Here is a 24881-nt window from a genome sequence, read left to right on the forward strand (position 1 = left end):
CCTGGGTTTGAGCCTCGCTTGGCGCATAGTTGAGTCCTTGGAGAAGGCTCTTTACTCACATTCTCTCACCCTACTCAGGTGTAAAATGAGTACCTGGCCGTTAACAGCGTTGTCTCTGTCCCAAAAAATTGTAATATCGCCTGGCAGGCGTCATGTCTCGTCCTACATGTTATGTGTTGCTGTTGGCCAGGGACCCCTTGTAAAGCGCTTTGAGCACGTTTAGTGGATATTGCGCTATATAAAAGCTCAAAGCTCAAAATTATTATTATTATTATTATTATTATTATTATTATTATTATTATTATTATTATTATTATTATTATTATTATTATTATGTTTTATATATATTTTATTATTATTATTATTATTATTATTAATTATTATTATTATTATTATTATTATTATTATTATTATTATTATTATTTATTATTATTATTATTATTGTTATTGTTATTGTTATTATTATTATTATTATTATTATTATTATTATTATTATTATTATTATTATTATTATTATTATTATTATTATTATTATTGCGACGTGATTATGTGCGGCTATGTGGTCTAGTGGTATGACACTCGCTTTCGGATCGGAAGGTCCTGGGTTCGAGCCTCGCTCGACGCATAGTTGAGTCCTTGGAAAAGACTCTTTACTCACATTCTCTCACCGTACTCAGGTGTAAAATGAGTACCTGGCCGTTAACAGCGTTGTCTTTGTCCGAAAAATTGTAATATCGCCTAACAGGCGTCATGTCTCGTCCTACATGTTAAATGTTGCTGTTGACCAGGGACCATTTGTAAAGCGCTTTGAGCACGTTAAATGGATATTGCCCTATATAAAAGCTCAATTTATTATTATTATTATTATTATTATTATTATTATTATTATTATTATTATTATTATTATTATTATTATTATTATTATTATTATTATTATTATTATTATTATGTGTGGCTATGTGGTCTAGTGGTATGACACTCGCTTTCGGATCGGAAGGTCTATATAAGTTTTCAGCATTATTATTATTTATTATTATTATTATTATTATTATTAAGGTCCTGGGTTCGAGCCTCGCTCGGCGCATAGTTGAGTCCTTCATTGAACACAAGGTGAGATTAATTCACAGAGAAGTTACCACTCATGATGTCTTGTGGTATGACACTCGCCTCCGGAAACGGTTCGAGTCCCGCTCTGAGTAGCGCATAGTTTAGTCAGCTTTATTCACATTCTCTCATCAGACTCTTTACTCCCAGTTTCTCACCGTGCTCAGGTGTAAAATGAGTACCAGGCCGTTAACAGCGTTGTCTCTGTCCGAAAAAGAGTTCGATCAACCGCTGCTGCGCTGTGTGGCCTTGAGCAAGTCACCTCGCCCTAGCTTAATTTGCGGCGCTGCACTGCGGCTGACGCCTGGGTTATTCCAGTCCCTTGGAATAGACCCTAGAGACTAATTTCCCCTGTGGGATGAATAAAGAGAATTTTATTTTTATTTATTTATTATTTAAGCCAAGATTACTTTCCCCCAGGGGCCTTAGCAGGTTGTTGGCAAGCATGACTTGTCCATCGAGTCAGTTTGTCCTAGTTTTATTGAGTAAAACAACAATAAAAGTGCTACTTGAGTGGGAGGCTTGTATATTGCAAAATACTTTAGGGAGATGTAAATTAAATTAAAGTCCAAGTTTATGACGACAGGAGAAGCGGGTTACCAGGAGTTGCGGCGAGCAAGCAAAGCCTTTTTTCTTAACCTAGTCATCCACCGATAGCTGTTCTATCATACCTCGAATCAGTGACATAGTGTCTTAAAACATAACGAGCTCAGATTATATTTCTCCGTCCTTACTCAGTACCAACTCCCTTGAGGATTGAAGGTGGAACAGGACCAGCGAAAAGCATTAGTGAATAATTTTCTTGAAAAATAAGGATTATCACGTCCCTTTCCCATTTTTAATTGTCGGTTCATCTTGTTATTTGGCCGACTTAAAAGCGTCAATAGGGTACTCGGATTGTGAAGGTTTAAAAAAAAATGTTATTTAAGTCGGTGTTATGTTTGAGAGAGGGGTGTTAAAAAAATTCATTTCCGCCTGATATTGACAAGGGGGGTGGGGGGCGGGGGGCGAAGTGGCCGAGTGGTTAAGGCTGTGACCCTGATGACCCGGGCTCGAGCCCCGTTTCAGGCACTTTCGATTTTATCCTTGAGCAAGATTATTAACCCCCAATTTGCTCACTTGGACAACATGGGTGATTCCTGTTGGCATCAGACATCTTGTTTGATGAGTTATCTATATTCCTTCGTGGAATGTCAAGGCGACGATATCTTATGATATCGTGGCGCAAAAGGCATAATTGTCGCATATACACTGTATGAACTTCTACATATCAACTGACCTTAATTTGTTATAAATATTACCATTTATAATCTCATTTCCATTTATTTATTTCCGTGCTCAATGTGCTTCCAATGGTTCAATATTCCCCAAGGAGCACAATGAACTAGTTGCCACCACAATTAAAGTCTGTATTATTATCGCATTAAAATGTTTAAGTTTGGATTTCCTTCTTCCATCCACAGTCCTTTGTACAGTGCCGAGTTTAGTGGAGAAATACCCAGAAAGTTCCGACAACTGTCTTTCTACGTATTCGACGTAGGTGGCAAGAAACACAAGGTGAGATTAATACACAGAGAAGTTGGTATGACACTCGCCTCCGGAAACGGTTCGAGTCCCGCTCTGAGTAGCGCATAATTTAGTCAGCTTTATTCACATTCTCTCATCGTAGTCATCTGAAAAATGAGTACCTGGCCGTTAATAGCGTTGACTGTATCGAAAAGGAACATGGAAAAGCGCCTTCTAGGCTCCATGTCTCGTCCTACGTGTTACGTATTGGACCAAGGACCCTTGTAAAGCGCTTTAACACGTTAGTGGCGATTGCGCCAATTTGTCGAACACGAACAGCTTTGTTTCTTAAATTTTTAAACAAAAACACATGCCTCAAGAATCTAACTGATAAATGATGCACAGATGAAAGCAAGAATGGTTTGTTGAAGTGATTGACAAGATTCAGTTTCTCAGCTTCTCAAGAATGGATCGAAGATAATAAGTAGTATCTATCTATCTATCTATCTATCTATCTATCTATCTATCTATCTATCTATCTATCTATCTATCTATCTATCTATCTATCTATCTATCTATCTATCTATCTATCTATCTATCTATCTCAATCCAAGTCTGTCCTACTCCGTCTCCCGTTTCAATCTTGCACCAGTTCCACGAGCAATGTTCTTCACACGCGTTTTAAAATGGAGGTCTCTTTGGTGTAAAGCATTCTTAGTTCCAAATGATAAAAATTATACAATGGCATAAAAAGGCTACAAGTGTCGTCATATGATGAAATACTGTGAAGCTCAATAAAAATTGTATATTTACTCCTTATCACACACCCAACCCCTTAAAAAATATCAACTACAAGAGTAGATGGAAAAGTCTTGACGCGGCTCTTGTATTTTCAAAACTATAATAGATACGAAATTGACAATGGTATCAAAACAATGCTCAGTTTATGTCCTTTCCGTCGACCATTTAAAATTTCAGCATTGTCACCGTTCCCATCCACACAGAGCCGCCAACGATGCACCAGTTATTGCATCGCGTGGAAGAGGAACTAACGTGGCAAACTTCGACATTAAGTCACTCCGCTTGCACCTCGCCATCACTGCCAAAATATGCCCCATTGAGCTGTCTTTTAAGTTTTAAGAAAAGGAAAAAGCCACTTGGAGCTAAATCAGAACTGTAAGGTGGGTTGTTCTACGACTTTAAGAAAACGTCCTCTTTCTTTGTGATCACGCGATATCCAACGGGCATATTCCTTCTGTAAACCAGGATTTCTCGAATCATATATCAATCTCTTCCCTATAAAATTCCAAGTCTTTGTAAAATCTCAGATTGTTTTATCCAGCGATTAGTTTGATTAAGTTCGTCAATTTCTTTGGTTGATGCACTCTGTGGACGACCACTGCGAGCCTGCTCATGAATAGTAATAATGGAGAGAGCATCAGTTCCAGTAAAGCATGTTATAACGCACATTTGAACTGTTTTAATACCCACGAACCACCATCTCTATGTAGTAAAGAACTCGGCCACAGCACGCTGATTATTGCATTAAATATTTTTTTTGGGTGTGATTTCTTCAACCGACATGTTGAAATAGGGGTTCTTTCAAATAAGATGAATTGAAATCAAGAAATAACAGCTAAACAAAAGTTGGCGATCTTATAGAAGAATAAATTACGCACATTTGATATACAGTTTATGCTGGTGAGTTTACTTCAATTGGAGATATTGAATAGTCGTCAAGGCTTTTCATGCAAGCCTGGTATAATTCGATTTTAACAAATTTTTATATGATAGAACGAAGTTGACGTCGCTCAGGTAATTGTTATTGTTTTTTGCCATCCGCGTTTATGAGTAATTCTCACTAACTGTATTAACCAGACTATAAAAATTCATGGTTACACATAGTTTTGTGAGTTGGGCCGTTATACTTCCGGGTGGCAATGTTGTGAGCTTCTTAGCCAAGCTCATACTATCAATAACACAATCTTTATCGTCAGGTAATTGGGAAAGTTTTGCTAAAGAAGGAAGAACTCTATAAATACAACCAAAAGGAACACTGGTTCCCCCTGCAAGGTCAAGATGGAGTTGCTGAGGTTGAGGGCAAAGTTCATCTCGAGGTCCGACTTGAGGAATGCCTAACCCCTGATTCTTTTGCCTCCAAGCACATGATGGCTGTGAGGTAAGGAGGAGGCTAGTGGTTTTTAAAAAAAAATATTTATTTAGTTTCAAAAGATAGATTTTAAGGTTGAAATTCTCTAAAATTCCTTTCGGCTCTTTCAAAGCGAATACTTTAATTTTTGAGTTGATGTGCGTCGTAATATTTTGGATTAATATCGGTTGTGATCCTGATAGTGGGTAATAGAGCACTTTTATAGAAATGATGGTGCGGTGTGTAAGCCAAATCGTATGACGAAATCCAATTCACTTTAAACGTTTTCATGGATTCTCGCAACCGCTCGGAAATCAACACGTTGGATTAGATTTGAGGGATGAATAGGATATCCAGTGTCAAAAACAAATCTCAAAGAGACAACAGTATACAATATCTGCTGTTAGGGTCAACTCAAATTGAAAACTTTAGTTAGTGAAAGAATCACTTCATCTCCTGGAGATATATTACGCTTTTCGGTCTTTAATCTCGTTGAAATAATCTAGCCAGGATGACAGCATAAACCCAGTCGTCTGTCTTATTAGGCGCAGAAACAAAAAGCCACGTGGAATAACCCAACAGTTTAAAAAGGATTAGAGAGATGCGCCTCAAATAAAAATTGTACCCTTAAAAAGTAACGAGTCGATTTTCTCAGCCCAGTGTCATATTATATTCAAGATCACATTTGTTTTCATTAATAAATCCATTCAGAATTGAAGGAAGCTTATTCAGACTTGACCCCGGAGTTAAGTTCGTTTTGAAGGTTGGGGGTGGTGGGGGGGGGGGGTGTCTTTAGAAAGGACCCCGAGAGTGAAAAACTGAAGATGACGTTTTATGAATAGTTATTCACACAGGCAGCATGGTTTTACTAGTAAATTACAGAAATATTACTCTCTCAAAGTTTCGCTTTGCTTTGATATGACGAAACAAAGAATTTTGGGGTCATTTTGGATCATACACCAATAACTCGATTAAAATGTATTTTGTACTAATAGTAATAGTACCTCACACAAAAGATTTCCTTCCTCATAAAATTATGATTAAAACATATTTGAAAACAAATCTTTGAATTTTATCATCGCTAGAATTCTGAAATTCTGTGTTTACTGACTTCCCAGAATAAACCATATAAAAACTCTCAAATGATGTGGTGGTTAAAAAGGAAGACGAATACTGTGATTGAATACGTCATCTGCTTAGCTTTATGGTTAGGTCTATAATTAATCTACTTGAATCTATTCCGTATTCAATCAAAGTAATCGTCTTCCTTGTGAACCACAACCTCATTTGAGTTCAAGCGATTTGTACTGTCAGTAGGTCCTCTAACGAACTAAAAATAAAATAAATCTTTGGTTTCCTGCCAAATTAGGATGGTTACTGTTACAATTATTAAACTCTACAGCTTATATTATAGCTGGCGACCTGTCGATAAAATAAAAGTAAGATCAGACCATGTGCGTATTTATTTCGCTTTTTTAATGCCCCCCCCCCCTCCACACCCATCTCCCCTTCTAGAGTAGTGGAGTGCAGCGACTTGAAGGTGATAAACGGGTCGTGTAACCCATACGCCGTGGTCAGTCTGTCCCCTGGTAAAACCAACAAGGCTAAAGAGTGTAAGAGGACAGCTGTGAAGAAGAAAACCATCTGTCCTCATTTTGACGAGACCTTCTTTTTCTCTGTAAGTATTGGTGCAAGGCCGTCTGTATAGTTGGTGTCGTTTCTAAATTTTTTATCATCGTAAATGTTATCATCATCATCATCATCATCATCATCATCATCATCATCATCATCATCATCATCATCATCATCATCATCATCATCATCATTATCATCATCATTATCACTATTTCCCCCACCACCTCAACTAATGTCACCGCTACCACTTCATATGGATAAAAAAAAAATTCATTTTTACCGCGCACGTTGCCTGTTAGACTCCCTAATTGTATATACCATCTTTCTTACAATGTCCGCCACTGTTAATATTATGGTACTCATCCTCACGGCTATTGTCTCTTCTTGTATGTACAGCATTTATTATTATTCATTTCCACTTGAATTCCAGTTGGATGGTAAAAGCAACACCCATCACGGTAGTATCTACAGTGTGGATGACGTGTGTGCTGGAGAACTGAGGTATTGTGTTGTTGTTGTTGCTGCTATTTGCTATTTCAGTAGTAGTAGTAGTAGTAGTAGTAGTAGTAGTAGTAGTAGTAGTGGTAGTAGTAGTAGTAGTAGTAATAATAGTAATAGTAGCAGTGGTGGTGGTGGTGGTAGTAGTAGTAATAGTAGTAGTAGTAGTAGTAGTAGTAGTAGTAGTAGTAGTAGTAGTAGTAGTAGTAGTAGTAGTAGTAATAGTAATATTAGCAGTGGTGGTGGTGGTGGTAGTAGTAGTAGTAGTAGTAGTAGTAATAGTAGTAGTAGTAGTAGTAGTGGTAGTAGTAGTAGTAGTAGTAGTAGTAGTAGTATTAGAAGTAGTAATAGTAGTGGTAGTAAAAGTAGTGGTATTAGTAATGGTAGTAATAGTAGTGGTATTAGTAGTAATTGTAGTGGTGGTGGTAGTAGTAATAGTAGTAGTAATAGTAGTAGTAGTAGTGGTGGTAGTTGTAGTTGTAGTAGTAGTAGTAGCGGTAGTATTGACGATTGATAATATAATGATGATGATGATAATATTACTACTACTACTACTACTACTACTACTACTACTACTACTACTACTACTACTACTACTACTACTACTAGTACTGCTACTACTACTACTACTACTACTACTACTACTACTACTACTACTACTACTACTACTACTACTACTACTACTACTACTACTACTACTACTAATAATAATAATAATAATAATCATGATCATGATGACGATGATGATGATGATATCATAATAATAATTTAAAAACTAAAAACATAATGATAAATAATAATACCTTACCTTACCGACTGGGCAGTCGATTATCTTTTTGACAGTTGTTGCCTCCACATTTCCTATCCAGGACTTCCTTGGTTTGCCTTGTGCCTTTTTACCAGCTATTTTTCCCTCTATCATTGATTTTTGGATGGTGTTGTGTCTCCGAATGTCTCCATAATACATAGTAAAGTTTTCTCATTTTCTGCCAATAGTTTTCTGGGCCTTTGGCCTGCATCAATAAGAACCAGAATGTTTAATTTCTTTCTGGTCCATGGTACTCTCAGAATTGTGCGGAACTTCCACATCTTAAAGGCATCAATTTTTCTCCTTCGTTATGGTACATGTTTCACAGGCATACAGGAATGTGGACCATATGTAACATTTAGCCATACACACTTTTGTTTTTGTTGATATTTTTAAGCTAGTGAGGATTTTTCTCCTTGAAGTTTGTTTTGGCAATGCGGATCCTTCTTTAGACCTCTGCAATAGATCTGCCATCTTCTGTGATGTACTGTCCTAGATATGTATAAGCCTGTACTTGTTCTATTGCTTTTCTACTGTTATAATGGCTTGGGTTTTTCTTCTGATGGCGTTAATACCATTATTTTCATTTTCTATATATTAATTTTCAGTCCATAATTATTACTTATTTTGTTGGTCTCATCTACTAGTTTCTGCAAGTCTTCTTTGTTTTTGCCAGTAGTACTGTATTGTCTGCATATCTCAGCTTATTGATGTTCTTCCATTCACAACTAAGCCGTGCATCATCTCTATTTCTCTGAATATAAATCAGTATATCCTGAAATCTCTATTTCTCTGAATATAAATTCTGTAAATAGGTTGAAAATGCACGGTGAGAGGTTGCAGCTTTGTTGGACACCTCTCTTGATTTCCACTGGGTCAGATAATATATTCCCTTTTCTTATTTGGGTCCAGTACAGATTTGCTATAATGGCAGTGTCATTTTCATCAACATCTATGTTTCTTAAAGTGTTAATCAGCTTTTCATGGTTTACTGTGTCGAATGCTTTGGAGTAGCGGCTGTATGGTCTTGTGGTATGACACTTGCTTTCGTAACGGAAGTTCCTGGGTTCGAGCCTCTCTCAGCACATAGTTGAGTCCTTCGAAAAGGCTCTTTACTCACATTCTCTCACTATACTCAGGTGTAAAATGAGTACCTGGCCGTTAATAGCGCTGTCTCTGTCCGAAAAAATTATAATATCGCCTAACAGGCGTCATGTCCCGTCCTACATGTTAAGTGTTGCTGTTGGCCAGGTACCCCTTGTAAAGTGCTTTGAGCACGTTTAGTGGATAGTGCGCTATATAAAGGCTCAATTTTTTATTTTATCTTTTCTTAAATTTTTTTTTTTTTGAGTAATCAATAAAACATGCGTACACTTCTTTTTCAACTTCCAGTTGTTTCTCAATCAAGATTTTGAGGTTGAACATTGCTTCTCTGATTCCACTATTCCTTCGAAATCCTGCTTGCTCTTCACTGACTTCGTCATTTATTTTATCCTTTATTCTTCTCAGTATGATAGTTAAAAGTAGTTTCAATACATGGCACATCAGACTTATTGTTCTGTAGTCAGAACAGTCTACTGCATTTGCTTTTGGAGGAGGATGAATACTGATGTTCTCAATTCTTATGGTATATGGGCGCTATTGTACATCATGTTACACAGCCCTGTGCGAGTTTCTATGCCAAATTCTCCTAGCCCTTTTAACTTTTCTATATTAATACCATCAATGCCTGCTGCCTTTTCTTCTTTCATTATTGCCAGGGCTGATCGCACTTCTGATTTCATTATATCTGGTCCCTTCTTATATATGTGCATCATGTTTTCATTTCTATTATCCTGAAATAGGTCTTCCACGCACTTTCCCCATCTTTTGATAATTTGTTCTTCTTCGAATATATTTCCATTTAATTATACAATTTTCAGTGTTTTGTTTGTTCCTGGTCAATTTCTTGTTTTATGTTCTCTTTGGAGTTTTTACTATTTTTGAGCATTTCTCATTTGGCTATTCCTCCCTATGATGTTCGAAGGGATCAAGAAATTGACCAGGAACAAACAAAACATCATATGCTGTTGTTGGAGTGTAAATTTGAATTATTATGATGTTGAAAGGTTGTGCTGCCAATTTACACATTATGACCCTGTTGCTGATTGGCTAGTATCCCAACAAGGACAGTGCTACTTTCCAATTAAGCAAATACTTAATGAATGAATGAATTAATTAATACTACTACTACTTATAACAATGATCATGATGATATTGATAATGATGACGACGATAATGATGGTGGTGATGGTGATAATAATTTCTCCAACCGTACCATTCCTCAACAGCGTCTCCCTGTTCCATGACGACTCCAAAGTGTCCAGAGAAGTCTTAGGTAACAAGTTCAAAGGTCATTTTCTAGGAGAGGTCAAAATATCGTTGTCACACATTGATTTCACCTTCCCACACAAGGCCTGGTAAATTATTAAGGACTTCGTAAAATATTTAATTTTTGTAAGATGCTCTCATAAATTTCCATTTGATTCTGTACTGATATGCACCCTTATTATGCGATCACTCTGCACTTTGTTTTTTTGTTTTGTTCCCTTATTTTTTTTTTCACATTTCATTGTTTCAAAATCATAAAGTTTTGTTTTTTTATTATAGTTTAGATTCAGTTATATTTAGTTCATACTATGTCTTCATTTTTTTAATTACTAAAAGAGTATGATCCTATACATGGTATAATTTTTCAGGTATTGCCTTCAAGCCAAAGAATCGAACAAGATAAGTGGTATCCAGGAGCTTGGATCCCTCCGTCTGTGTATAAACTACACAGCTGACTATGTTTTTCCTGCCAAATATTACGAGGAACTTCGCAATCTCATCCTCAAGTCAATAGACACATCCATGGTGCGTTTTTGGTTTTAAAAAGGTTTATTTTGCTTGGAGTTGGAGTCAGTAAAATGCTCACACTGCCTGATAACAGGTCTCTTTGGGGACAACACAACTGGGTTTTTGACTACAGTGGGTTATAAGGGGAAGACAGAACTAGGGTGTTACATTTGGTATTTTTTTTTTTTTTTTTTTTATTAAGGGCTGGGGGTTGAGGGAAGGGGGGAAGGTATAGCTGAAATATTAAAGTGGTAGATAGGCAAAGTTTTGCTCTTTTATATATCTGTGTAAGATATACCCAACTACATTTTGATAAGGTGAGCATCAAGCTATTTTTGTTTTTGTTTTGTTTTTTAAGTTCCTCAGATGGGGGCCACAATTGGTTAAGGTTACAGCATTACAACTCAACCTACCTCTCAGAAGACACCATCCAACCCCTTACCTGACCATTTGGTAGCTAATTATATACAACACTTTAATTTTGAAATGTGTTCCTGTTTGGGTTACTAACGATTTCAGAAATACACTGGAATCAAAGACAGATCACAATCACATCAATAACGGTGACAATCAATCTGACAGATGCAAGATATTATTCTGCCTAGGTGGACAAAATTGCAGCAGGTTCTAATGGTGCTCACACTAATATGTTTTGACGATCGACCCAATCAGCAAATTCTTTACCTGGCAGCTTCTCCCCTAGTTTCGAGGAGTTTATGTCCCCGCCCCCTCGAGGGACTGAATTCGTCCAAACCGACTTCCATCTCGTATATGCATCTCTGTCCGTAGTCAGACAAAATGGCTAATATGATTGTTGAATATACACTAACAAGACAAGTAACATTAAACATTAGTGTGCTTGTCAAGGTATCATTTTTAAAATTCAGGTGGCCCCCATGATTTAAAGCATATTGCTGTGCTAAGTGTTTTATGAATAACAGCTTATAGGATGAAAAACAGGATATTAGATATATATTTTATACAGTAGACATTCTGTTATCTCGCCAGGGGTCTTTTACAGTGTTGGTTATTAGGTGGTGACCACTGTACCACATTCTTACTGGAACGTGTCAAATTGATGACAAATTAAAGGCATTTCATTTGATTATGTGAAAGAGGACGCTTTTTTTCATTAACAGTGACATTTAGAATATAATTCATTATTCTGATTTTTACAGGTATTGGTAAGAATGAAATTACATATAGAACTGTCACTCCCAACACATAGGATAATTAGCACTTAAATTACCCTTGGTAAATATTGGAAGAGTGTGGCTACTGTGCTGGAAAAAATTATATCATTTTCTCTTGAAATAGTTGCTTTGACCCAATTCTTAATGTTTTTCTAAATTATCCATTTTCCTTTATTAATTCCGTACAATTTAATCTACTGTCTGCTTCTTGATTTTCTAAAAAAAAATAGTTTCTTGGATTTTTTAACTTAATTTCCATTTCAAATGCTAGCTCGCATCTTTTTCTATGTATGAAATAGTTTTAGAAGGATGTAGATAAGTCGTTATATTCATCCATTGTTACTACATTTTGTTAATATTGACGGTTCATTTAAGATAGCATATATATATTAAAGGTACTCCCACCACATATACCTCCAAATTCAGGGGAAATTCACTGATGATAGTGACAGTGTTGTTGTTTCAATTTGTTTAGTTTGGTATTGGCCATTTAAATGTCCAACAGTTTTGTTTCATTTATGAGCTTTCATATTACGCATTATCCACGAAAAGTGCACAAAAGTGTTTTACCTAAGTCAGTTTGTAAAGTCCTGGCTCATCACCAAGGTGTAATATTATATTATTTCTGACAAAAGGATTTCATATCAAACTAAATACATTTGGTCATTTTTTAAAAACTGTGAATTTGAAATAAGAGTTTACAAAAAAATTGTGCATGAGTGTCTGCAATTTTTTTTTTTTTAATTTTCAAGCCCATCACCTCAACAGTCGTCTTCCTGCTTGGAGAGATAGCCGAAAATAAACAGATAGCCTCTCAAGCTTTAGTCAGGTTGTTCTTGAACCATGGAAAACTGGTGCCTCTCATTCATGCTCTCTCAGACTGGGAAATGTCCAATTGTATGTAAGTATCAAAAGCTATTTCATTGTTAGTATTCAACAGTATGACACTCCCTGGGTAGCAACTGAAAAAGTATTAGCACTCTTTTCTCTAGTAGGAACTAACAAAGTTTGGCAACATTTTCATGAATGGGAATTGAAAAGCATGTTTTAGAGAGGTCCATTGAAACAACCATATGAGAACACTTCATGCTTCTCAAGATAATTGTGAATTTGTGTGAGTTTGAATATGTGCGTAGTGTGTGTGTGTGTGTGTGTGTGTGTGTGTGTGTTTGTGCGCACGCTTGTGTATGTCTTTGTTTTTGTGTTTTTTATGCGTCCTATGAGAGAAATTTTGAGTGATAAACACCTTTAAGGGTTAGAAATCGATGAAGGTGTCTAAAAACAGTGCCAGACAAATAAAAATACCAAAAAAAAAACAACAAAATTGTGTCAAAAATCAACTTGTCCCAACTACTGGGAATTAAACCAGGAGGTCTGAGGTTCAGTCCCCAGTCAAGGCAGGCTGATTTTTTTAGGATGTTTTTTTTTTTTCTTGTATTTTTATTTCTGCTGTGTTTGGCACTGTTTTTTGCACACCTTTACAGATTTCTATCTTACACAGTGCCTGCTCCCTAATTTGTCACCTCTTAGGGTGAAGGTGAGGTGAGTTTTCAAGACCACACAGCATGGCTGTTTTGAAGCAAATTTCTTAACTTTTAAGGCAGGCTACCACTGTAATTTTGATGTATATTTGATTATAATTTGAACTTTGTCGATCTTATTGCCCCACCATCTGATGTCAGTGGCTTAATGGTATGTTGTCTTGTGTGGCTATGCGGTCTTGTAGTATGACACTCGCTTTCAGATTGGAAGGTCCTGGGTTCGAGCACCACTCGGCACGTAGTTGAATCCTCGGTAAAGGCTCTTTACTCAAATTCACTCACCATACTCAGGTGTAAAATGAGAATCTGGCCATTAACAGCATTGTCTCTAGGCTAAAATGTGTAATATCACCTAACTGGTGTCATGTCACCTTCTACATGTTGTTGTTGGTCAAGGATCCTTTGTTAAGCGCTGTGAGCACATTTAGTTGATATTGCGCAATATAAAAGCTCAAGTTTTTGGATTCTTTTTTTTTGTTTTTTGTTTTATGTCTTGACATAAAAGTAAAAATGATAAGAATGGTCATTAGCTGGATGGGTGACAAGGATATTAACAAGTTCTGATCCTAGTGTTGTGTCATCGAGTAAAGCACTAACTTGACTCAGGTGTGAATGTGTATCTGGCATATAGGGAATGACAAATATGCAAGAGTGTAAGTACAAAGAGTACAACTTTTACTGTATGTCATGGAAATATAGCTCCATTTGGCTTACTGGAAGAATAAATAACATGTTGTCGTTGCACTGAAAGGTTGCATTCACATCGCTCCTGTTTTTGTTTGTTTTAAAACTGTTTTTCTAATTGGATTGGTGATAAATTTGTTATGTAATCAACTGTCTTGTGCTCGTGGATACAGTGGTGTGATTTAGTCTGGAATTTTTTCATTGAAATTCAAATGGATTTTGAGAATAAATATTGCCTGACAGGCGTCATGTCTCGTTCTACATGTTAAGCGCTTTGAGCACATTTAGTAAATATTGTTCTATATAAATGCTTTTGTTTTTTTTGAAGTTTTTTAAATGTAAAGTTCATAAATATTTATTTATTTATTTATCTGATCTAAATCCTGAACAGATATGTTTTTTCATAAATTAAATTTTAGTTGTTAACAAATGAATAGTTGAAAATATTCAGCTCTTAATCTTTTTCTCTTGTGTGACACAAAATGGTTGAGTTTTTATCACAAGATGCAAACTGAACACCACTATTGTTGTTTCCACAGAGACCCTAACACTTTGTTCCGTGGCAATAGTCTTCTTACCAAAATAGTAGATGAGTTGATGAAATTGGTTGGAATTCCATACCTGCACGACACACTCAAAACCACCATACATCAAGTAAGATGGTACAATAAACTGGAAGTTCATACATCAGCATAAATTGATTTCTTTGCAGATTCTCCCACAATAAACCATAATTACTTCAATTTAATAGTGTAGCTTTGTGGTCTACGGGTTTGATTTTCTGCATTCAATTTTTGCAGCTAGGGGTGCAAAGCCGAATCCTTTGAAATGGCTCTTAAATCCCATATTTTACCATACTAAAGTGTAAAATGAGTTCCTGGCCATTAACAATTTACTCGAGTGTTTTACAGGCTGCGTGTCTTGTCCTACACGTTCAGTGTTACTGTTGGCTGGGGATCCCATGTAACGTGCTTTAAGCATATGTGTGACCCACAGTCTCAAAACAGTATTATGTTGGGATGAATAGCACCCCTTTATAATGAATTTCGAAATAAAATGAAGAGAAATAGGAACTTTGAGTGTTGTGCAATGCAAGAAATTCTACTTATTCTCCACCATAATCAACAGAAATCAAACCCAAGTATCATGTAAGTGGGTATAAATTGAATTTCCCGGCATCAAGTTCACCCTGACATAATACTGTTTTGAGATGGAAGGTCACATTTAGATAATGCTCTATATAAATTATAATTCATGCAACATGTAGGGATAACCATCACTTCTCATCCTCTTAGTTATATCGGAGTTCCCATATGTCTGCACTGACCATGGGTCATGTGATAATGGCAACAACCATCCATTATATATACATTGGCATTGAATTACAATATTTTAAAAGTTCTGCAAATTTGTTGTGAATATTTTCCCCAAGAGAAAAAGAGAATCAACACACCATTACTGTAGACATTTTAAAGTTTGAGTCATGTTTTATTGCCTGGGTGGGGTTCCTGACCTCTCATAGTGGACAGGGAGCTGCTAACTGTGTCTTCTATCCCCCTATGTCTGTTTTCCAACTTGCTTTCTATCTTAGTCTTGGAATGAGATTACTTGGTTTTGTCCTGGTCCTGGCCGGATGCCCCGGCTGAGAGAGAAACAGTCAAATGTATAGTTAGTTTTTGGAGATAATATTTTTTTCCTTGTAAATAATATCTCTGTTATGCACTGTATTATGTTTTCTTTATATTTATATGTTCTTGGAATCTACACTTGTTTCTTATTTTAACCAATTCCCCTTTGTCTTACCTTTTCTTGGGTGCTTTAATTGTAATTCTAAAACTTTTTCTAATTCTTTTTTCTTCCTTTTTATTGGCACTGATATGACCTTAATGTGTTGCAAGTGCCGTAATACCCTTAAAAACAAACAAACATATTTTATTGCAAATGATGAAATGATCAAAGGCATTATGAGAAATTGGTTTGGTCGATCACTATCGATATTCAAAATTTGTAATGTCACTTAAAATATAAGGCCGCATGCAAAAAGTCACGACACCACATTTCATAAGTTTAGAGGAATTTGCGATATTCTGTGTTTACAGTTCTTGGAACGGGCTATACAACAAACTTCCTTTTATTCACCTATTTTCGTTCAAAGAGTATGGTATACAAGCATTAATTTATACTAAAGAGTAAAAAATGAGTTGCCTCTATTATATTCTTTACATTACCGTATTAGCAACTGACGTTAAATTATTTTGTCATTGGCCTCCAAGATGTTCATTGCGTGATTGATTTTATATCTTTTTTTCTCTGTGAATCACAGATCTGTTGTGATCCAAAACCATGTGAGATTGACCCCAGCAGGCTGAAAGATGGAGAAGACTTGACTGTGAATCTGGTAGGTGAAGGTTACAGACATGAAACAAATTTGTGGTATAGGCCTTGGACTTGCAACACAACATAAATTAGGTCTCCAGCTTGAACTGGCAACCAACAATGTCGTAACATATCAATTATTCTCTCTACGACGATTGGTGGGGCGACTTTGAGTGAGGTATTCTCCAAATATCTGGTCTGGTCCTCTGTTGTTGTTGAGTTAGGTTTTTTTATGGCATTCTTATCTCTTGTGGTGTGATGGCAAAGAATAATGGTGAGGTTTCTTCATTCTCAAAAGATTTGATAACGACAACCTGTAATTTAAGAGTGCTTTTATTAAAAGCGTGCTTAACAGGCAATGCATTATGTGAAATTGAAATTATGCTATCTAGGGGAATTAATTGAATCATTGTGAGGCATCTTTACCATGGTCAATGAGGGAAATTGTCGTATATTACTGTGTTTCTCAGTTATTTATGTATTTATTTATTCAGTCCAGCTATGTGGTTTCGTGGTATAACATTCATTTTCAGATCGGAAGGTCTATGGTTGGAGTCCTGCTTTGAGCGGGGCATTGTTGAATCCTTGGAAAAGGATCTTTTCTCATATTCTCTCACTGAACTCATGTGTTAAATGAGTAGTAGTAGTAGTAGTAATAGTAGTAGTAGTAGTAGTTGTAGTAGTTTTGAGTATGAGTGACGTTGACATCTTTAAGGCTCAAAGATAACTAAGAGGTTGTTATGCAGAGGGATACAATGCAGATGTTAGTGGTGGTCAACCCTGGTGTGGAGTCAGCGTTCCCAGACACTTGATCGGGTGAGTTTCCTACACCGGCGGGAGGAATTGTCCGAATGGCATTGTCTGTACGGTTCCCATACGAAACCTCTCCATTTTCACTCTTTCGTTAGTATTTTACTATTATAATTATTATTGTTGTTGTTGTTGTCCTCATAATTAACACCATCGTCTTCATCATCATCATAAACATGATTAATTTTGAATAATTATACTTGACAGGACAATCTTTACAGTTATGTCAGTGATGTCTTGAGTTCAATCATTGGTTCTGGTCTAGTGTGTCCACTCGTCATGAGAGACGTCTTCTCCACTCTCAAATCTAGAGCCATCAGGAACTATCCAGGTTGGTTCTTTGAGATTCTCATGCACCATAACAAGAAGTCATAAATATTCATATTTTATGTTCACATATTATGTAAGTGTTGTAAATCTTGCATCCATTTACTGACCTCCCATAGTGGGCAGGGAGGTCACTTGCTGTGTCTTCCATTCTCCTATATTTGCTCTCTGTCGTTGTCTGGCTGGAGTTCCTGGCTGGAAATGAAGCAATCAAATGTATAGTTACAGTTTTGGGAGATGATCATTTTTTCTCCCTTTATATCATCTCTCTGATATGTGCTGTTTATATTTTGTTTTTAATGAATAATGATTTGTAAACATTTGATTGTATTCATCTTGGTGGGATCCTGTGCTTGTCTAGGTGAGACTTTTACAAACTTTAAGCACTTTTTTTACCGATCTGTTTTGGTGACCGTTACTATTTTTTGTATTACAGCAGGGTGGAAATGCCAGTATTTGTGATATTAAGAAAATTGTCAGGATAATTAATAAGGCAAGGAGTTATACTCACCCAATTTCAAATATGGAAAAACTGTTCAACAGATTTTGTCTTAGTAAACTGGAGAAAGTTATGAAGGATAGCAATCACCCCCTTCGCAAACATATTAAGCGAGAAGCTGTCGTGTTTTATCAATCAAATCAAAGACAACATGTCATCTTAATTCATTTTTATCACATCGTGTTCGAATTTTTGATTGATATATGTATACATTGTCTCCATAAATCCTTAACTTTATATTAGTATTTATACATTTTTATGAATGCGACTTCTGTAAACAAGTTACATTTTTGATTGAATAAAGTATATTATTATTAATATTATTATTAATATTATTATCATTATTATTATTATTATTATTATTATTATTATCATTATTATTATTATTATCATTATTATTATTATTATTATTATTAATATTTTATTATTATTATTATTATTATTATTATTATTATTCTTATTCTTATTCTTTTTATTATTATCATTATTATTATTATTATTATTATTATTAACTGTGAGCTGAAAGTGTGCTCCTGAGCTCTTGAGAGCTACATCTATTCCCTGTTTAAAACAATTCCAATTTTTCTCTTACTTTTTAAATTGTAAATCTATATTTTTTTTGACCATTTATTTTAGAATAAACAGGATGTGAAAACTGAACGTAAAATCACGATGAACAAAACTATTCTCCTTGGAAAAAAGACAATAAGATTTATTTCACTTTTCATGAATATCTTGTAAAAATTCAAATGTTGTTGTTTGTTGTTGTTAAAGTAACTTTTTATTTTCCAGAAAATTCTGCCGTCCGTTACCATGCAGTCACAAGTTTTATCTTCTTGAGATTCTTCTCAGCTGCTATCCTGGGTCCTAAATTGTTTGATCTTTACTCTGATGCCCTGGTAAGAATATCAAAAATTCAAAAATGTCAAAAATCTGCAATACTGAGGATTGAAAAGCAATTGCATTTGTTTTGGAGATTTGCTGTTAAAGATAATCGATATTTGGATCAAGAAAATTATATGAAATCCGTTTTGATTAATCCCTCTACCTTCTCTTTCCATTTGGTTCAAAAACAATTTATTAATGCTTTGTGTTTTGAGATGAACATACATCTGCATATGTTTGTGTGCGTCTGTGTGTATGTGTGTTTGTGTGTGTGTGTGATTTGAGAGAGAGAGAGAAGTAGAGAGAGAGAGAGAGAGAGAGAGAGAAAGAGAGAGAGAGAGAGAGAGAGAGAGAGAGAGAGAGAGAGAGAGAGAGAGAGAGAGAGAGAGAGAGACTTTTTCTATTGGTATCTGTTTCCAAGTACATACACAACGATGTCACTAAAGGTACACACATTGTATACTTCCATAAATGAATGATTGTAATTAATTTCATCATGTCACAAAAGTTAACTCATGTTTTGAGAATTTTTGTTAAATTTTCCTTTTATTTTCAAAATGTGTTCGTGCATGTGAGTGAGTGCTTTTGTGTGTGTGTGTGTGTGTGTGTGTGTGTTAATGAGTATGCTTTCATATTGTGTCTATGTGTGTGTGTGTGTGTGTTTGCATGTGTGTGTGTAGCTGATTGATATAGTCACTCTTCTTGTAACATTCAGGTCATGTTGAAGTGACTCTGGAGTAACTTGTTAATGGCAGTAATGTATATTGTAGGAATGCAGCTAGAAAAGAACCCTAAATTGGCATCTTGTCACTGTATGAAATGGAAATCGGGTTCCACATATTCTACAGGAAGATTAATTAAAGCATTGTGAAGTCAGTGGAGCTGGGTGTGAAATATAAATGTACAAGTTAATTTTTTGAATGTATCATTCTATCTGTGTCAGGACGTGGCCATCCAGAGGACATTGACCCTCATATCCAAAGCCATATCAGGTCTTGTCAATCTAGTCAACTCAAAAGGGGTAAGTTAATAGGATTGAAACATGTGTAAAAATCGAATTTGTAATCAAAGGCCATAAGACTCATGGAGCAGGAGTTTATCCCGGTTTCTCTAGCATTGAAGAGACAATAACAATTGCCTACCAACCTTTGGAAAGGGAAGTTCTAATATATTGTATGGTATTTTCCACAGTCCCATTAATTGATGGACAGAGGAAAATATGGCACACCTTCAAAATGCCTAGTCGCTGTCTCAAACCCTTGGGCCTGATTTGAGTAATGCCATAAGTCCAAGACGACACCACTTCACCATAGCATCGGATTTAATCTGTATTTCTTTCTCTGCATCTGTTTAGATATCTTTAAACTATGATTTAATGAAAACTTAGGAGAATATGCAGTATCATTTGTTGTTCTTGAATACATTTTAAAAAATGCAAGACATTACATTAAAATTATGTTATTTGATTTTGATTGTGCTCATAATGCAATCTGTAATTTAGAGTAGTTTTGATTTTCGCTGTGGACTTGGGTGACAATTTTGTTTGACAGTTTGTTCCAGTTGATTGTGGTTTCAAATATGGAAGGTTTTTTGGCATGCATGTTCATAGTGCTATTCCTTTAAGAGAATGTATTATTACGTTTCTGCCATTTTCATACAGATTGAAAAGTAGACAGAGCAACCAGCTCTTATATAAAACCATAAGATCCATGCAGCTGGATGTAGTCTTGGTTTCTCTGCTTGAGACAAACAACATCGTAAAAGTATACATATTGAACGTTATCCAAGCCAAAGTATAAATCACAGCAAGATCACATTCAAATTCACTATAAAAACTATAATTCGTTTGTCATGTTTGTAAATCCTTTTTCCTTTAGAATATATTGGACACTGTAGGACAAATTATTTCTTCTCCAATGTTTAACTCAAGCTTGAAACATTTTGGAGTGAACTTTACAGATATATATTAATTGATAGTTGCTTTTACTCTTTGACTGGGCCTTAGCCTATCAATCGAAAAACTGGAAAGAGATTGAAGAGGTTCTAAGCAAAGACACCACCCGCCTGAAACAATATTTTGATAGATGGTACCTAAAAATGAATACCACCAAATCAGTATCCACAAACTTCCACTTGAATAATCGAGAGGCAACAACAGAACTGAAGATCACAGCCGGTAACTCAATACTACCCTCAGACCCCAATCCTAAATACCTTGGCATTACATTGGACAGACAACTAAACTATCGCAAACACATTGAAGGAACTGCAAATAAAATCACAAAAAGAAACAGCCTGGTGAGAAAACTCACAACTACCACCTCGGGAGCCTCACCACAGGTGCTGAGAACGTCTGCTTTGGCACTGTGCTATGGGAGAATACTGTGCCCCTGTTTGGGTGAGGAGCCCACATGTAAATCGCATTGACATCCGATTAAGAGAATCAATGAGAATTATAACAGGATGTCTCAAGTCAACTCCAACTCAGTGGCTCCCAACACTGAGCGGCATTGCACCACCAAGTTTAAGACGACAAGATGCTAATCAAATGATGCATGCAAGAATTGACGAAGTCACAGACAACACTCCCATAAAATCAATCGTAAAGGGGGCACCTTCAACAACTAGACTAAAAGCGAGAAGATCTTTCCACCTAACAAAAATGGTAGACTTCAGTGTGGAGGAAACTGGAGAGAAATGTGGAACAGGGAAACACCAAAAGGAGGAAACATCATTAAAGATCCAAACCAAAAGAGTACCTGCATTCAATAACGCCAGGAAATACTGGATTTCCTCAAACCGCCTCTTAACTGGACATGGCAGAACTGCATCAAATATGTGCAGATGGAAACTTGGAAACAGTGATACCTGCCAGAAATGTCAGGCAGCCCCCAGAGACCAGCGATCACATCGTCCTCCACTGTCCAGTCACTAAACTTGAAGGTGGCTACAAAACCATCCTTAGGGCGGAGGAAGACTTTAAAAGCTGGGTTGACGAAATACATTTGGGGGTGTAGCCATACGCTACTACTACTCTTTGGATAGGCTGCAGGATCCATTATAAAGTACTTTTTGCCAACTGATCACTATTAGATGGACATACTAGTACTAGGAATCAAGAGAATTCTTCCAGTACATTGCTGATTTGCTTGTTTTCATTTTATTCACAAACAATTCAGTTAGGAATAGTTCCAGCATTGCGATACGCACATAATGTTTAAATACTTTTGCTTTGACAATAGTTGAATCTAAAGATAGTTGTCTATAGTTTCCTAATGCATTCTAGCGTTCTGTCATTCCCTTGTCGATTTATTTTTCATGTTGTATGTAATAGAATAGGCTACCATGGGACATAATTGTAATTGTTAATGTACTATTATTATGGGTTTCATACCCTGATAAGGCAGAAAGTGGATTATTAAACAGCTTCAATGTGTTTGTACTTTCCATCCATTATATTGGCGATTGTTGATCCAGTGTAGCTTTATTTTAGCATTTGCTTTGATTCTGTGCTGTCAATATGGATTTTATTGGACATTGCCCATTTCAGCTGATGCTGGTATCTGGGTAGGACATTGGATGGGCTTGTGCTACTTTGCTGTCAAGATTTACTCTTTAATGGAACCTCGTAAGACACATGTGTTCTGTATGTGAACATTTATGAATTGGATATATAACTATCTTGTACACAATGACCATCTTCCTTTTTTTCCTTGTGCTGATAATACCTTTAAAACGTCACCATGACTTTATCATAACTGTATGCCCTATTTGCACCTATTACCTGATTAAGTCATGGATATGTTTCTTACCCTTTAAATGTTTAATGCTTCAATGATTTCCATCCCCCCCCCCTCCAGACTAGTTTCACCATGAAGGAAGAATACATGGTGCCACTTTTCAACAAATTCCCTGCATCCACTCAGACGGAAATCAAAATGGTTTGTATGTCTCCTTAGAAATGTTACAATAGCAGAGCTGCCTTCTTATCTGTATATTTGCAGACTCATTGAGCTGACCCCCCCCCCCCCCCCCACAAGAATTTAAGGTGAAAAGGCAGAATCACTTACCATAACCTGTGAAGTGATACACTTGAAAAATACTCCTCAATATTATTTATCATGCAATCATGTCCATTTTCTTCCAAAGTTTTTGCCACGATATGAACTACACACATTGCTCTCTTTGCTGACATTGATTAATGGTTTTGCATACTATTTCAAAAACAAAGAGGGTTTTAGAATAACTACAGTGACTACAGTGGAGAAATGCCAAACTTCATTTTCTAAGTAGATTTGTTTACTTTGTAGAAATTTTAATTCGCAGAATTTGACTGAATTCTTTGGGATTGGGGGATAGATAATGATTTTGCGTAATGATTATACAGATGCAGAGTTATAGGCAGCTCTACAATAGTTTAGATGTTCTATGGAATAATCTGTAGTTCCATGACAAAAATTGGTGATGTCAATCAGTACTACTAACAGTAGTAGTAGTAGTAGTACTACTACTAGTAGTAGTAGTAGTAGTAGTAGTAGTAGTAGTAGTAGTAGTAGTAGTAGTAGTGGTAGTAGAAAATTTAGGCTTTTGTTAAACTCAGTATCCACTAAACGTGCTCAAAGTGCTTTACAAAGAGTCCCTGGTCAACAGAAACACGTAACATGTAGGATGAGACATGACGCCTGTAGGTGATATTACAATTTTTCAGACAGAGACAAAGCTGTTAACAGCCAGTTACTCATTTTACACCCAAGTATGGTGAGAGAATGTGAGTAAAGAGCCTTTTCCAAGGACCAAACTATGTGCCACTCAGAGCTGGACTGGAACCCAGGACCTTCCGATCCGAAGGCGTCATTACACAAGACCACATAGCCGCACACAAGTAGTATGGCAGTAGTAGTAGAAGTAGTAGTAATTAATTTTGCAACCACAGAAACTGTAGTAGTAGTAGTAGTAGTAGTAGTAGTAGTAGTAGTAGTAGTAGTAGTAGTTGTAGTAATAATAGTAGTAGTAGTAGTTATTGTTTTAATAGTGGTGATAAGTTATATGACTATTTTTCTTTTCTTTTTTTCTCTCCACCTTTTGTATCAATTCATCAATCTCAGTTTTTAGATATCATCTCATCCAGCTCAGGAATACATTTCAAAAGCATCGAAGCACCAATCATACTCAAAGAAGGGTAGGTTTCAACTGTATTTGTTGTTTTAATAAACATGAATTAAAATGTTTGAATTATTCATGAATTACACCTCTTGAAAGACTTATGAATTGTCAATAATGAACCTGCATCAGAGAGGCCGTTTGGAATTGACCTTAAAAATTCAAAGTTTACAATACTGTGATGTTCATATTGATTTAATAATTGTTTAAAAAAAAAGGGTAATTGTGCTGTCTTGGTGTAGTGGAACAGTTCAGAATTCAAAACACAACCATAGATTTTTAACTGGGGATTTAACATATTGATGCTATGCCAGTAGGAAAAGCATTGAGTGCACAGTTTTATTTGTCCACCCAACAATGATTGGCTTGTTGGATTTGTTTGATTTGGCAGAAGGTACATTGTGAGCATCCTAACTAAAGGGGAGTGAGCATGTGCCTGTTTAACGCTAATGAAATAGTGATAAACCTCAACTCAATAGGCCTTATCACTCTGAAGAATACATTAGAAAACATTAATGTCCTCACCATCAGCACAATTATTGAATTGTTTCAGGTAACTATTATTCACAAATTGATTTAGATCAGGTTTTGCTGTAGACAAATAATCTATGAGTACGCTCATTTATTGGGTGTATTTCCAGGGATTCAGCACGCTTGAATTATTCCCTCAGTAGGTAGTTGGAATCAATAAACATAGCAAGTCACTTGTTGGCTGCTCCTTGTGTATTGACACTATTTCAGTACTTGGCATTACCTGTAGTCATATTTGTTCTAATAATATAAGACGCAATTATTTGGAGATGTTCAGATAAATATGACAGTTGATCCG

The 24881-nt window shown here is 36.0% G+C and overlaps 1 protein-coding gene across 2 annotated transcripts in view; it reads left to right on the forward strand.

Moving 5' to 3' along the window:
* Positions 1-24881, forward strand: part of LOC144980946 (ras GTPase-activating protein 3-like) — a 96782-nt gene that overhangs the window by 48470 nt on the left and 23431 nt on the right. For both annotated transcript variants that reach the window (XM_078928931.1, XM_078928932.1), the window contains exons 3-16: positions 2568-2661; positions 4608-4789; positions 6275-6437; positions 6825-6895; positions 10031-10159; positions 10439-10595; positions 12523-12671; positions 14535-14649; positions 16319-16393; positions 17389-17512; positions 18800-18906; positions 19836-19913; positions 22753-22833; positions 23998-24071. In XM_078928931.1, the coding sequence (XP_078785057.1) occupies positions 2568-2661; positions 4608-4789; positions 6275-6437; positions 6825-6895; positions 10031-10159; positions 10439-10595; positions 12523-12671; positions 14535-14649; positions 16319-16393; positions 17389-17512; positions 18800-18906; positions 19836-19913; positions 22753-22833; positions 23998-24071 (1599 nt within the window). The remainder of the gene's footprint in view (positions 1-2567; positions 2662-4607; positions 4790-6274; positions 6438-6824; positions 6896-10030; positions 10160-10438; positions 10596-12522; positions 12672-14534; positions 14650-16318; positions 16394-17388; positions 17513-18799; positions 18907-19835; positions 19914-22752; positions 22834-23997; positions 24072-24881) is intronic.

Source organism: Berghia stephanieae, chromosome 10, assembly GCF_034508935.2.
Source record: "Berghia stephanieae isolate SIO BIC M18660-M18661 chromosome 10, UCSD_Bste_1.3, whole genome shotgun sequence".
Classification (NCBI taxonomy): domain Eukaryota; kingdom Metazoa; phylum Mollusca; class Gastropoda; order Nudibranchia; family Aeolidiidae; genus Berghia; species Berghia stephanieae.